This window comes from Pollachius pollachius (assembly GCF_949987615.1).
Source record: "Pollachius pollachius genome assembly, chromosome: 7".
Taxonomy (NCBI): Eukaryota; Metazoa; Chordata; class Actinopteri; order Gadiformes; family Gadidae; genus Pollachius; species Pollachius pollachius.
In genome coordinates this window covers 10,018,714-10,034,686 of record NC_136940.1, presented here as the reverse complement: position 1 = coordinate 10,034,686, position 15,973 = coordinate 10,018,714, and the positions used below count along the sequence as shown (strand labels likewise).

General features: G+C 44.5%; 1 protein-coding gene across 2 annotated transcripts in view; it reads right to left on the bottom strand.

Annotated features, from left to right (window-relative positions):
* ralgps2 (Ral GEF with PH domain and SH3 binding motif 2) overlaps positions 1 to 15,973 on the bottom strand; it is a 67,954-nt gene that overhangs the window by 30,487 nt on the left and 21,494 nt on the right. For both annotated transcript variants that reach the window (XM_079739176.1, XM_079739177.1), the window contains exons 5-9: positions 15,922 to 15,972; positions 8,199 to 8,282; positions 4,574 to 4,663; positions 4,362 to 4,454; positions 2,965 to 3,091 (exon numbers count right to left, since the gene is read on the bottom strand). In XM_079739176.1, coding sequence (XP_079595302.1) covers positions 2,965 to 3,091; positions 4,362 to 4,454; positions 4,574 to 4,663; positions 8,199 to 8,282; positions 15,922 to 15,972 — 445 coding nt within the window. The remainder of the gene's footprint in view (positions 1 to 2,964; positions 3,092 to 4,361; positions 4,455 to 4,573; positions 4,664 to 8,198; positions 8,283 to 15,921; position 15,973) is intronic.

The following is a 15,973-nucleotide window of genomic DNA, read 5'->3' as shown; positions in this document are numbered from 1 at the left end:
GCAAGAGATGGGCTACTGCACATGTACAGCCTCCACATCTGGATACACATGCATGCAGGCACACACACACACACACACACACACACACACACACACACACACACACACACACACACACACACACACACACACACACACACACACACACACACACACACACACACACACGCCAGCGCCCCTGACCGTATAGGATAGGCAGTCAGACAGACGTGGGCTGGGTAAAGCCCAAGCTGCTGGCGGTTGTGTGCTGCTGAAACTGCCTATATAGGTCATGGGAAAAAAAAAATCAACATTCTAAGAAACATACAGCATTAGTTGGCTCGCCAGCCCTCTGTGTACTTTCCACTACTTTTTTCTTCGCTTGCTCACTCAACACAGCTTTCCCCGAAAGCCGAACGTCGAGGCCAGAGCAAGTTTCTGGCCTTGGCTAACCCTACAACTTGACAGCCAAGCACACTTAGTTATAAACAAGCCTGTTTACATTCGTAACGGTCGTCATTTGAATAAAAATTACATCTTTGTGAGGAACGTGTGTTGTGTGCATGTTTTAAGCTGCACTGAAGGCTCTTTGTGCTTCTGTGATTAGCGGTTGTCCAGGAACACGCTAATCTATGCCTTAACAGACCAGCGCCTGTGGCACTAGAGGACAGCAGGAGTTGTGTCTGTCAGCACCAGTCACTTATATCACACTCTTTCTCCTGAACACAAGAAACACATATGCACAAGAGGTGCATAAGAAAATACAAATGGGTGGCCATCACTCTTTAAGCCCAGGCTTAAATCCCGGTGTGGCCATAAATAGACATCAAGCCGGGAAGTCAGTCGGTCGGGAGCAACATGTATAATATGCACAACTACTATGAACTCCTTATGAAACAGACCAGACACACACCACATGGTTAAAGTCAACTGTCAAGTACACGGCAAAATCGTTTAGACTTTCTAAAGGACCAGCCACTGCAACAGAGGGCCACAGAGGTCTGGAACACCCCACCCACCACATGGGTGGTCAAAAATACACACAAAGAAATGCACCCGCATCATATTTTGAAAAAAATAGAATTGTCCGGGGGAAGAAATTTCCTCTTTACAGCTGTAAAGAAGGCTAACTTCAATTTCAAAGCATTGGCTTTCAGTTTGTTATAATGGCTTTGAATACAAAGCCTGTCGGACAGATAATGGGGAGGGGGGGGGGGGGGGTGTTTTCCTGAATGAGCGAGTGAGTACAATTATTGTTCACACTTTATGTAAATGTGAACGTGTTATTGGGGATTCTTCTTCAATGTTTACCAGGCCCGCCATCTAGTTTGCATTGCTTTGGAGGAACTGTGGTGTAATGACGGAAAAACATGGATACCTAGCTACATGATAGCTTGTGTAACTAACGACAATACAAATATGACATCATGGACGACAACCCCCCCACCCCCAAAGTTTCCTTCACATAACTCAGCAGGGATCCCATGAGGAAGAGATCTTGGACAAGCAGCTGATGAGAAGGGGGAAAATATGAGGAGATAGCAAGGGGAAACATACTATTTATGCCCCCCTCCCCATCCCCCCCAGTGGGCCTGTCCCCCGCCGTGCCCAAACTAACATGCTCTCTCATATGGCTCTAAAACATCTGCCGTTAAACAGTCAATAAACTGCATGAGGGAAAAGGGGAGGACAAAATAAAATAACCAATGTGAGAAAGAGTTAGCATCGAGCAGTGTCTGAGGGAAGGCGCAGTGTATGAGAGCCAGATTGTTGTTATGGAAATTATAGAGCGCAGTCTGTCTGCGGCACAATATGACAGTGGCATTCTGTTTAATTGATTAACTGAAGTGCCATGGTCGCTAATTAAAAATTGTGGCATAATGTTCCTGCACCAACTCGTATACCACATCTTCCAATGACGCAGTATACAGCGCTATTAAATGCATATCTGTGGTCACTTATGTAAGCATTCTAAATAATAAAAATAGTGTGTGTAAATGTTGAAAACATTACATTCAATGGAAAATTCTCAACTCTAGCGCTCAATTGAAGGCATCTTCATCAACAACAGAGAAGTGTTGTACAATATTGGGCGTGTTGAAAGTTTGAAAGTTAATTCATTGAAACTCAAAATTGACAAACAAATAAATCAACCCTTGATGCAGCATAGCAACACATGTTTTTGATACAATTCACAAATAAAGTGTGACTTTTAAAGCATTTTATGAGAATGAGATTTGGACTATGTTAATTGTATTTATATCAGTGTTTCTCAGTGTAGGGTTCTGTATGCAGGGAATTGGTAGAAAATAGACTAATGGTGCTATCCATTTGTATGGTACGCCGGTACGTTCGACCTTCTCCAGTGAGAACGTGACGTCATTTCCTGGTTTACAGCACTTATAGCGTTCCCGTTTCTCATTGGCTAGTCATTGTTATTATTAGCTACATTAGCCTCTTTAGCAAACCAGCTCGAAAACAAACAACACAACTTTACAATGTATTGCACGTACAGCAAGACCGTGCAATGCATAAATTGATGATCGGAATAAAGTAGCAATGTAATCAAGTATGTAAGAGCACTTAAAATCAATATTAAAATGACCAACGTGGTACAAATACAAAGAAAATAAATCTCTTTGCGGGCGCAGCCATTTTTGTTGTCTAGTCGTACAGTTAGCCTCACTGAAATCGCTCTACTTTCAGAATAGCCAGTGGGACAGACCAAAAGGGGGCGTTCCTCCGTAAAATGCCGGAAGAAAGATGGGGGATTTACAACTTACGACTAGCACGTACCGGCGTACCATACAAATGGATAGCACCATAAGTGACAAGACTCTGTGTGTGTGTCGGTGCTTGTCAGTGTGTGTCATCTTGACAGAGGCATGGTAGTTACGCAGGTGGTGGGGGCTGTGCGTGTGCGTCTTTGTGTCAGTCTGTCTGTCTGTGTCTGTGTCAGTGTCAGTGTCTGTGCGTGAGTGTTACCTAGGTAAGGGATGCAGGGCACCATACTCTGGCTGCGTATGTAGTCCCTGAGACGCTTGTAATTGTCCTCTTTGGCCATCAGGTACTCCAGACGCTCAAACGACGCTTTGTCCTTCCGACTCAGTAACTAGTGGAAATAACGTGGGGTTAGCCAAACAAAAACAAACATATGTACATGAATACCACATTGATAGAGACACACACAAACACAAGATATTTGGAGTGGAGCAATTCAGAAAAGAGGACGGAAATATGTGACCTTCATTTTAATAGCCATCAAAGTGAAAAGACACACACACTTCATGCAGGCCGTCTGATTTTCAGCCTGTTGGCTCAGGTTAAAGGCAAGCACATCCAGTTGTGTAAGCCCAGAAGTATGCAGTGTCCCTGATAGAAAGGCTGCAAGTGCGTGAGCAGTCAGTCTCTTGTTTGTGTGGTAGTGTGTGCCTGTCTGCCCATCCGTCTGTCTGTCTGTCTTGGTTTTGCAGAGTTCCAGATGTTGGGCCTTGCTCCATCATAGTAATTCCACTTTATAGAGACAATGGGAATACCATAGATCCAGCAGTCCAAACTGCGCCATTGCCCCTCAGAGATGCTCAGCTTACTGATCCTCCACCAAAAGTGATTTAAGCCACAAACACGCGCGCACGAGTTGCTGCGTCTGTTTGTCTGCATGCATGTGTGCTCCATTTCTGCTACCATCTACACAATGGCAGGTGAACAGGGTCCAGGTGGGAAACAGTAGCCTCACTGGGTCTAGCTTTATAAAGGGGGCTGAAGCAGACTTTAGTCATTTTCATCAAAACGTCAGCGCATCGTTGGGTCATTATGTAACCCTTTTTCCGCTTCAATCAAAAGTCAGAAATACCGGCCGTGTTGGTTCTGGAGCGCTACCAGACGGCCTCCTCAGCACGGGAGACAGTGGAGTATTGGTTTAATGTGGTCCCTGTCATTCTTTGACTTAAAACACTGTGCAAACAGCTCCACCATGTCAGGATTCTGAAGTAGCCAACGAGGACCAAAGTTATTTGGGAAAGAATGGGATCCAGTACTCTTTACATTGATAGCCTCACGCTATCAATGCAAAAAGTACTAGATCCCATTCTTTCCCAAATAACTTTGGTGGCATTATATAATTTATTTGACTGAACAGTGATTGGCATGCTTTTCTTTATTCTTTCTGGTATTGCCGCTAACTGGATAAACTGGATTTACAGCTGTTAAAACCCCTCATTTATACTAGGGTTTCATGACGTACCGATTACCATTGTGATTCAATACATTTATTGTGAAACAATACATTTTTGTTGTCTATTACATCACTGCTAAAAGCATGCCAGGTTTATTTCGCAATGGTGGATTCCGTCATGCGACGTGTCGAGGGTGTGTCCACCTACCGCCCACGTCTTGCTCAGTCTGAAGATGGGAGCGCTCTGCAGGCCCGAAACCACCGCCATGACCGCGTGCAGGTTGTTCATGTCGCACAGTTTCTGCAGAGAGTCAGGCACGTAAGGGCCGAGAGGAACCGCCCGGCGCCACAGGCACTTATAAAGGCAGGATGAACAGGGGCATGGGGGCCATTTCGGTGTATCTTTCCGTGTGCACGTACCTTGGCAGTGCGTATGTACAGACTCAGCACCTCTGCTCTGATCTTCAGCGTTTGTGCGTGGAGTATCTCCCGCACCACCCAGAAGCTGGTCTAGAAAACACACACACACACACACACACACACACACCGCGTGTTAAGTAAATTAATCTTCAGACTTTGGAAAAAAGGCAGACACGGCAATCACTGGGCCCCATGACACATTCAAAATGAAATCACCCTGTAGTTAATATCTTCAAAGCACAACAGGACCTATGATACAAAAGGTAGAGTCAGGAGGGTTCTGGATTGTGAGAGAGAGAGAGAGAGAGAGAGAGAGAGAGAGAGAGAGAGAGAGAGAGAGAGAGAGAGAGAGAGAGAGAGAGAGAGAGAGAGAGAGAGAGAGAGAGAGAGAGAGAGAGAGAGAGAGAGAGAGACCAAAGACTTTTGAAGCAGAGGATCCAGCGTATCCAGAGTAGAAAAACAGACTGCCAGGAGGAACAAATCCCATCAACTGCTCACCGTGTGCGCTTTACAAAAACAAAAAATACAGTGGGGAAAAAAATTGAGGAAAACCCCGAGCTTGCATAGCGATTAAAATACACACATTTAGGCGGTGATAAGTCAGGTGGACTGTTTTTTTCTCCCTGCATGTTTAGTGTGCATGTTTATATTTCTGTATGCTTACAAAGAGTTTGTCTTGTCTAAGGGGATGGCTCTTCTGGGAGAGTGCAGGCAAGCCGGTAAATTCTGACCGCACGTGCACACAGACAAAAGAAAAATAAATGTAAAACAAACAGATACTCCCCTCTGCCCCACAGGGCTCGGACTTGAGTTTTAAGCAGCCGTTTGTCTGTACATTGTGTTCCTGATTAAACTTGCTTAAACCGTCTAATGCTAGCTGACAGTAACGTGGCCCATGAACACCAAACGTTACTGTTTCCCTTATTTAACTTTGTCTTTCCCTCCCACCTCCTTCAGAGCTGAACAGAATTGGTGCTCGGCCGTGTCATTTTCTATGGAAATCTATATTCTAGGTGTGTGTGCGTGTGTGTGTGTGTGTGTGTGTGTGTGTGTGTGTGTGTGTGTGTGTGTGTGTGTGTGTGTGTGTGTGTGTGTGTGTGTGTGTGTGTGTGTGTGTGTCTTTCAGCGAGTGCTTTTATTCTCAGACAACTTGAAGACCCATTCTTCACTTCAAACTCACTCCCATTTAATCTCAGTAGCAATCACACCCATGGTGATAGAGAGCCAGATGTGCCTCATATTCCTCATCTAGCTGCGGAAAATGATATGTTCACGGGGAACATTTGAGGTGAACGTGGAAGAGGGAGGGACACAGAGACAAACGAGAAACAGGTGAACCGTGTCTTCTCTCGTCATATTACATGTCTATAAAGGGGCCTCCGGGGAGCCCTCTTTCACCATAAAGATGGAGCGGATAGAGATACCAAAGCTGATGTCCCTGCCTTTCATCTGCTCTGCTGCACTGCAGACAACGGTGCAGCCGACGGGCTTTAGCAGCACTGCTCTTCCCCAAGAACATTAACTGCGACACGGACATCACCAACCCGGCAGAACATGCAGACATTTAATATCCCGGCAGAGGTCCGGCTTCTTAGGGCTAACCCGATGTGGTTGAGCATATTGTTAATAAAAGGGAGACTTGGGTTTGATGTAGTAGAGCATCGCAGAGCACATAATCCGGTCCATCTTGGCTTGCGTGGATCAGTGTCTTCAATGCAATTGAAAAGCCTGCCAAGTCCACCTTGATCACAATGCGCCTGTGTGTTCAGAGACCAAGATGGATGGAAATGAGCCGTGAACTTTTGGCTAAGTCGTCTGGGAGTCCCTCTGGTTACACATCGTCTAAACAACCTTACAATGATGATATCTCAGTCTTAAAAAGCCTGCTCAATGATGAGAAACCCATCAATAGAAGAAATGGCCAGACTCTGGCCTATAGCTGGGGTCCAGACAGTTTCATGGGCAGCTAGAGGAGGTGCGGCGGACAGAACGACAATATAAACAGAGTTTTGAGCAAGGTAATACACCTGCCCTGCTTCAAGAAGGGGCAGGGGGAGTGGGACGCACTCTTGTTTAGTTTGCGTCTGAGTTACTTGTTTGTGTATATTGGGAGATGGAGAGGTCATTTAGAAATTTGAACCCTCCTCGAACAACTCAGACTAAATTCTAGCAAAAGGAAGACAAGATGGTTCCCGTCCATTTCCTCTGGTGTTATGTGGAATTGAAATCTCTGTTCAATTTTAGGGGTTTGTTGCCCAAAGGTCATCAACAAACCGGGGAATAAATAACTTGCCTAAGACACATTGAGGCACAGCTGAATCACCTCTAGAAATGTTTAGTTTCATCGACCATCATATTGTTATAAGCCCATTATCAAAATGAATATGACTAATACCACAATGTGAATTCATATACAGGTGTAGAATGCATCATACCAAAATCCCATACTCCTACAGGATTGTAAAAAAATTATGTTAAAGACTCGCTAACAGTTATTAATGAAGAATGTGCAGGCTACCCGAAGAGTGATATGTCCGGTCAATTATGCTCCTGTCTCCTGAAAGGGACTTTTTTGCAAAAAAAAAAAAAGACAGATGGACTGATGAAATGCTGAAGAATTCTTCTCTCGTCTTGATGCCTGCTAAACCAACTAGCCAGTTCTCTTGTGCTCTGTTAGATTTCAGAATGCGTTGCCATCAAAACTCTAAGGGATGGATGAGGAAACGGCCTCAGTTCATGGTAGCAGCCTGTCTGGATCCCTTATTCGTGAAACGTCCCAAGTCCCATTATTCAAAAACGGTTCATTTTCCTTGGCCCATAACCGCCCAAATGTGTGTAGCTAACATCTTGAATCGCCGTTTGGGATCTGCTATACATGGCTTTGTGGGGAAAGTTTCCACAGCCACACATTCTTGCTAAATCATCTGATATTTATACTGGAAGGCAGTGAGGCTGGTCTTTAAAGCAGGCCTGGAAAAAAACAATTGGACTGAGACGAAAGGGTATCGTCATGCACATGACATCATGCCCTGGACCTCGCTGTTCACGATGTCGAAGGGGCCCCCAGAGAACATGCTGCCACACACACACACACACACACACACACACACACAGACACACACACACTTCGTCTATCAAACCCCCCCAATCTAACACCAGGAGGTCAGCCCAGGACTGTGTGTTTGTCGAAGAGCGGCGCTTTCCTCGCCTGTGGTGTCTCTGTGACTAACGGAGAGCAGCGGCGGTTACTAGGGGGCTTGAAGCCAAGATGTCCGACACATCAGGTTCCCAGTGGGAAGCCCTTCTGAGCGCTGCCATGACCGCAGCCAAGTCTTTACAACACAGATCTCTCGGAGCGCTCGGTTGATGATTTGGTACTTCGAGGTTAGGGGGTGAGGGAGATGAGGGAAATACAATATGTGGTCTTTCCGACGGTTTGTGCCAAGTGCTGCACATTTTGCAACATCCCCGAAGGGAAGTCTCCCTTAGCGCCTCCTTCCGGGAAAGACCCCCATTTAGGGGTCACAATATTAACTGTAGGGCGGTGGGCCAGTACATCATATGTAAGGCGTGTGGACTTCATTTAGCCCCATTAGGGGTGTGTGCGTCTGTGTCCCTCTCTCACCTGGTTGAACCTGCGCGTGAAGGCTACAGCGTTGGGTGCAGAGCTGTGCTTCTCCTTCTTATTCCAGCCACAGCTCGACAACTCCTGCAAACAGGGAGACATTTTTGGTCATGCAGAGAAAATATTGGAGCCCGACAAAGTATGGAATTCTCTTAAAAACAAATCGGCGGATCAATTTTTACTGCCCAGCTTATGATTTATTGCCATTGACGATAAGATAAATAACGAAGTCATGTTGGAATTAACGTGGTTTACATACTTTCCCACAAAAAGATGCATTCCTAGGCATTCACAGTTTTAAGTATTGTATTAAATTTTACTTTGTGCGTAAATGGACAAAATAATCACTATGGTTTGGTAAGCCAGCAAGCAGACTACAAGATTGTTGCATGCAATGCCTAACAAAATGAGTAATAAATATAATTCACTAAATGCCATCTGGTGCATACTTTTATCCATAGAGTGCATTCAGTCTCAGCATGGGTCTCCCCGTTGGGAGATCCTATTAGAAAAGGCTTGAGGAGATCCTGATACTAACGGCTGCTCAAAAAGAGATTTTATTGACAGCAAATATTTGGCACAAAAGACACCATCAAATGAAAATAATAATAGTGAGGTAAGCAGACGAGGACGTTTTATTCCCCTTCCTTTGGGCAATACAATTCATCATTACGAATTGGATAATAAAATCTGCCAAAAGCCTGAAAGGGATGTGCTGGATATGCTGCTTTCAAACATCCAGGAGCACTGCCACCCTTGATAAAATGATCATCAGCAATAAGGAAGATAATTTGCAATACGTGATTAGTTTCAGCAAATAGGGGAACGGTGATCATTGTTATCCTGCAGGGCTGAAAAACAGTAGAAGGAGCAGAGTATGGTGGGCTAAGCCATGAAAAACAATGCAAAAAAGACACTGAACAGATGATCCATCAAGAGAAAGTCTGCTTTCAAAATCCACCTAGAGTACCAAAGAAATACCCAAGGTATTACAGGTTTGCCTCGATATTCAAATAAATCCAAAACGGTAAAACTGAAAACAGTTCTTTATCAAATAAGAAGAACTACTACTGCCACTTTTTATGAGTTACAATTCAAATGATTCCTGAGAATTGCTTGCAGACATGCAAAGCCACAAATCCAACATACGTTTCAGTGACATAAATGGCTATTAACATGCTAAGCTGGACAGGTCTGGGCTGGTGGGTCTCGGGCTCTGTGCAGACGCGACCGAGACCACACAGAACTTGCGAGGGAACCTGGACCCTCCCTTGGACCCGGCGGGCCCCTTCCAGGCCAGGGACATTGACGTAACAGTAGGAAAAACGTTGTGCAACCCTCCCTCGCACAGCCTGCCAGCCCGACCGACCGACGTCTGGCCGCGTTGTGAATGACCGAGTAAGGCTCCCCACAGCACAATACCCGCTCTGGGACCCTCTGTCTGAGCCAAACACCCTCCACCAGCTGCTCATAAGACCACAATAAGAGGAGCAGTTCCATGCGGAAATGGTTAATTCAGTGTGTGTGTGTGTGTGTGTGTGTGTGTGTGTGTGTGTGTGTGTGTGTGTGTGTGTGTGTTAGTCGCAGTCCATTAGGGCGAAGGAAGTTGCACATCAAACACAGATGTTTGAGGCTGACTTCAGAGGGCTGGTGAGTGTGATGCCTTTCTGGATGAGGGTAGGGCGGGAACAGAGGAAAGAAGAAGAAAAACAGGGCATTTGGGGGGAGCCTTTGGCCTGTCAAGCTGCATCCGTGGGAGGTACGGTGCCCTGGTATGAGTCAGGGCACATGAGAGGGAATAAAGGAAAACAGTGCAGCCGGCGGGCCGTCTGTAACGAATTCGGGCAGACATCAATGCTTCTTAAGAACATCTTGTTTATATGACGTCAGCCTTACTGAAATAGATACATACATCTTCCTCCTTCCCGTCGACCGCAAAACCAATCTTCCTCCCACACTGCCCACAAGACACCCCATCCCAGTGAGAGTGGCCCGTGTCGACATACGTGTATACGTGTGCGTCTCTCGGGTCAGACCACTACCTGACCACCTACAGTCACACACTGCTCTCCGCGTCACGTCTTACCTCCCAACGTCAACAATGCCTGACTCTCCAGACTGCCGCAGCTTTGCCAATCAAACGCGTCGCTAGGAGACACGACCGCCTCTCACCAGAGCCACCCAGAAATCCTGTCTATTTATTTATGTTTCCACGCATATTCTCCTGAGCCTTGGAGGGCAAGACCAAGCCACCCTTTATTTAGACAGTCCTCAGTATGACGTTCCCCACATCATACAAACTGTCAGTAACAATTGACCTATGCAGTACGTGGTGTCCGATTGATTTTATCAAAAGAGGCATTGTTGCCAGATCTTGAAAGTAAAAACAAGTAACTCCACATCGCAAATAAACTCAGTTAACAGTGGTTACATTTTGTCTGAGCTAATGATAAGGGATTAAAAGTCATAATATGGTGGATCAGGATAAGGTTCTGTACAGCCTAATCTGGCATCCAGCAGTCCTAGTATGTTGCAGCTTTTGGGGGAGACGGCAGAGAGAATGGGCCGGAAACAAGGAACAAGGTTATACCATGCTGATTTTTTTCATCACAGAGATATTCTACAGAAGGGAAAGTAATTCCTGCGAGTGGATGAAGCTTTCAGAAGAGTATTTTAATAAGTATTTCTACAGTGGCCAGTCTACATGGTCGTAATTTGAAACCATTGAGGAAACTTTTATTTCTACTAATCCTGGCCGAGTTTGTGTTCTCCAATCACACGCTTACAGATCACCGCCTCAAGCAACATGATTGGTCAAAGAACCAATACGAAGAAAAAGACGGGGAAACGCCCTGTTCACCCAGATTTTACCTTGTCTGCTGTCAGACTTTGGAAACGACTCTAAAGTCTGATTTGTGAGACTATACATGACCTAGATTAACGCTCGATCATTGGGTATGAGACTTAGCAGTACTTGTTTTTACTTCAACACTGCCTCTGCAGACAATCAATGGATACTTATCGTTCATAAAATGTAGTTTAATAATCCTAGCAGGATCATTGGATATTTAAACAATGATTCGATTTAATGTCTGTTACTTAAATGTTTCCTGAACATGATAGGACCTAAAGCTTCTATTAAACTATTAAAGTGTTGCCAGGCAAAACAACCGCGAGCAGATGCAGTTAGTGTGATGAAATAGCAGTGAGCTGATCCAGCCTGGGCAAAATCCCAGAGAAGTTTATTCAATTTATTTCCTTTGACTTTAAAGTTTAATTTCACACTGGAGGCACTAAAGAACACAGGCCCACTTGAAAAAAAGAGGAACTATGACAGCGGCCCCAGTAAGGGGTCCGTGTAGCCTGTACCCCGCTGGACCAGAGATATGCTGTCAACGCCACACACCGCAGATTAGGGCTGCTAGCATAAGGCTACTTCATTGACACTGTGTGTCAATTGCCTGCTTTACGTTTGACTAGCCAATTACAGCTTGATCGCAGATCTAGATAATCCTATCAGAGATACCGCAGGCATTTAATCTTTCTAATGTCTACATGGAAAACTGGCATTGAGGGTCCATGTGACTACTAAGGCGAGACCGCAGGCCATGACAGAACTGATAAAGAGTGGAGGCAGGAAGAAAGGAACACCACAAAATGAGAGTGAGTAAGTGAGTGAGTGATTGATTGAGTGATAGAGTAAGTGAGTGAGTAATGGAAAATCTGCACAATGCCGTGTGTGCCCTTGCACTAAATTTGTACGTGCTCCTCTGAGCAAAGACCGCTGGCATTACGACACACAGAGCTGCAGTCCAGTCCCAGTCAACCTCAGCCCTAAGGAAGGAGAACTCCATAATAAAGGTGAGGTTTAAGTCATTCAAGACGAATGTTGAAGCCCAAAACCAGGTTGGTATGATCACACCGTGAGTGTAGCAGCATGTGCTAATGAATCCCAGTGCATTTCATAACCGCATATCAGGACGTACGCATCGCCCACACGTCAACGCTGTTAAGGAAACATTGACACAACCTTTAACACGCAATACCCGTGTTCACGTACAACAAGATGACGACTATTTAATTTTTTTGGTCAAACTGAAGAACAGGATGTAGACCACGCAGCATCTCTGAAGCGTTCCAGCTGCAATTGACATTGGTGACCCGCTTCGTTCAAAATAGGAGTATGCGTGAGTGAGTATTTCTCGTTCCTTTCAGTGATCAAACAAAGATGTTTGGTCATTTTAGAGCTACGAGGAACGAGCACACTTCTTAATGGAACATAAAAGCAGAACAGCCAAGAGTTTAACTACAAAGGCAAGACCTGCTAGGCTTGTGCCTGCAAGACATACTTTGTGCTTTATGTCTCCGGCTGTTTTTAGGGCTGTTGTTATGACCCCAGCCTGAAAAACAAAAGGGAACACAATCCTTTTCCTTCACATCTATTTACTTCCTCCTCTCCACCGCTCAGTAAAGACGTTATCAGTATATACACCCAAAGCCAAGAGAAATAGTAGTCATCTCCTGTACTGTTGGTCTCGCAATAGGAAAGCCTTACTTTCAAATGACCCCAAAACTAGACTGAGCCAGATCAGTTAGGTCAGATTTTTTTTTTTTTTTTTTTTTTTTTTTTTTAAATCAAATCGCAGTATCACTGCTCGTCAATTCATATGACCCTCATGCTGTACGGGATCGCTGTGGTCAGATAAGTGTAGTATAGTTAAAAAACATTCAGCCTAACTTGCCATGGTTATCAGCAGGAAATACATTCAGGGGTTCAGTCTGACTTTACAATACCGACGGGGTGAATGAAGGAGCATAACACGAAGGATCTGTGTTCTCCATCACCGTGTGGGACGGGACAGATCTCCTGCTGGAGTCTCCATCTGTCTCGCCAGACTGCTGAAGACAGGATGGGATCAAACGTGTTACGTTTTCTGTTTAACAGATTAGTATCTCCCCGCCCACACCTCTTCCTGATCTCACACTCTTGAGAAACGCTGAGGGGGAGCATGTAATGTCTTTGGCTCAGAAGGACACCACCAGTTCCCCTTCACTTCCCACCATTGGACATGAAGCAGGGTTATGTTACTTGCATAACACTACGATGTAGGCCAAAGTCTGAACTTCTACTGTAAGCTATGAACTATGCGACATGTGAAGCAGAGTGAAGGCAGGGTCACCTATATGGAGGCAATGCACGAACCGACCCGGCCCTCTGAATACATGGGAATGGGATGTTTTAGAGGATGATACACGTCCTTCACTTAAACAGAGAGCATTTAGGTGCTCTATATTGCCATTGTTTACACATGTTGCATTTGCAAGCGCAAGCTAAATTCTCCTCGGGAGTATTGATACAATGAAGTTATTGAACCAAATTATATTGGTTATGAATGTTTTAGTGAACCCAGGAGGGACAGTTACGACGGTTTCTTCCCCCAGACTGGTTTCATCCTTTCAAAGGTTTTGCTCCTCGTCAAAAAGCTCCATCAATGGCATAAAGACAGCCAAAATTGTTCTCTCATGCAACCAGGTAGACTACTGTACGCATTCCCAATTCCTAAGCCATATGCCTTGTATCAGTGCACATAGGGGGATTTTTCATTGATTTTCACCACACACACACACACACACACACACACACACACACACACACACACACACACACACACACACACACACACACACACACACACACGCTCTACATTAAATGGTTATAATGTGCTTATGGAGACAAGACAGACACTTTTTACAACATCAGCCACAGGGCCAACTCACAACTTGATTTTTACTTATTATACCTTAGATAACAGGTCAATAGAGTCATTGTGTTGTACATTTCCAACATAACAACAAAACACTGAATCAAACCAGACGATAAAAATGGCAGCTGTAGCTGGCAACTCTCACGGAAAGAAACATTTTAATTATTGCCTTGCTGACATTGAAGAACAGGTTTGGATACAACATGGAAACATCAATCATCAATTTTAACTTTAGTTAACCGCAGACCGGTAAAACTTGAAAGACATCTGTTGGGAAGACCCTTGTGTGGCTTTCGATTATGCAAGACATCCAAGTAATTCAGATGTAATCTTGTCGAGAGTGCCCGGAGGGGTGTCTGGACTACACAATACATTGAGGTATTCTGGAGGCGTATGACGCCTCCACAATAGCCTCAAAACAATACGCAATGGAAAATAATAATATAAAAAAACAGAAGTAGATGGGAAAGTAGGGATTAGACTGTACAAAAACAAAAGGTCATCTTCAGTGCTATCACATCACTAGAAACCCCATATAAACAAATCTATCGCCAGACATGTCATATTCTTTGGTTCCATTTGGTTTATAAAAATATGTGCCATAAAGAATCTTAATATCAATAGAAAAAAGCACCTACATAAATGACTTACACACATTATACAGGACAAATACCCTGTCAAAAACACAGAATGACACAATGCCTTGGGAAGGACTCCGTCAAGCAGGTCATGCCTCGACCGCCTTAATAGGTCTATCTACCTATCCATCTGTCCATCCATCCGTGCACCCGTTTTCCCTTCCTTTGCTTGGGTGTGATGGGCGCCCACTGATGGAATCGGCAGAACGTGGTTTGTTAGGTCAGGTATTCTTTGTTAACGTCCCTCGCAGGAGACAAACCCTTGGACAGCAGGAAGAAAATGTTTGTCTCTAGGCCATGAAACCCCGGTGTACTGAACACACAGAACCCTTCTTCAGAAGCCTTTGTCAGCACCTCTATCGGATGAACACACAGAAAAAATCTTGTGTCTCCACTCTTTTATATTTCCCAGATCTTGAAGATGCCTCAGGTTCGTCTCCTGAAAAAACGTCTTTAAATGATTGCAAATTTTCATTCCAGTCATTGTAGTTTGACATGACGTGAAAATGACGTCATGTTGGGATTCAATAAATCACTCAGAAAGAACGTCTGCTTGTAACATTCCATTGATTCCATTGAGATGCCAACGTTTTGTAGGGGCTTGATATAGTGATAACGTTTCAACAGACCTCAATTGGTTGAACCGCTTCTTCATTTGATCTTTGATCTTTGTTTGAAACGTACCGTAATGCTTTTAATGTGGCAAAGCTCCACCTCCTCGCTACTTAACGAGTGAATATTCAAAAAATGTGAAAAACCTTTGAGCGTACATTGACGAATGACGTACTGTACAACTTCCATAGAAGTAAGCTCTCGAACCATGATTCTCCGCAGATTGACTTCATTCCTCCCCGCAGATTGTTGCTCTCGTTCCAGCTCAAATGGCGGACAATCAATTTAACGTAGCACCACTTTCAGCCAAAAGCACATTTCTTGGTTGAAAAAGTTCAGGTTTCAAAGGAAGCCGCTTCATTGTTGAAATACACAGCCCTGGTAAAAGCTTTTAGGAGAATATAGTCCCGGCGCTTTTTTCCACTTCTAAAGACAAAACAAAGTAATTCAGAGCACCAATAAAATAAAAAAGCTCACTGATGACTGGGTAAATGTGGTTGGGATTGATTAAAATTTTTGCTGATGGGGAGTAAGAATGCTACCATAAATAAATATAAATAAAATAGGAATGATGCGTGGGGGAGAGAGAAAAGGCAACACTAATGGCCATCATACATATCATTTAAAAATAGACTTTAGACTGGGGCAGGGGAACGAACACACACACACACACACACACACACACACACACACACACACACCCCTTACCTCTGGCTGGATGGCGATGAACACCGGGGCATCCATGAGTGTAATCTGGCCC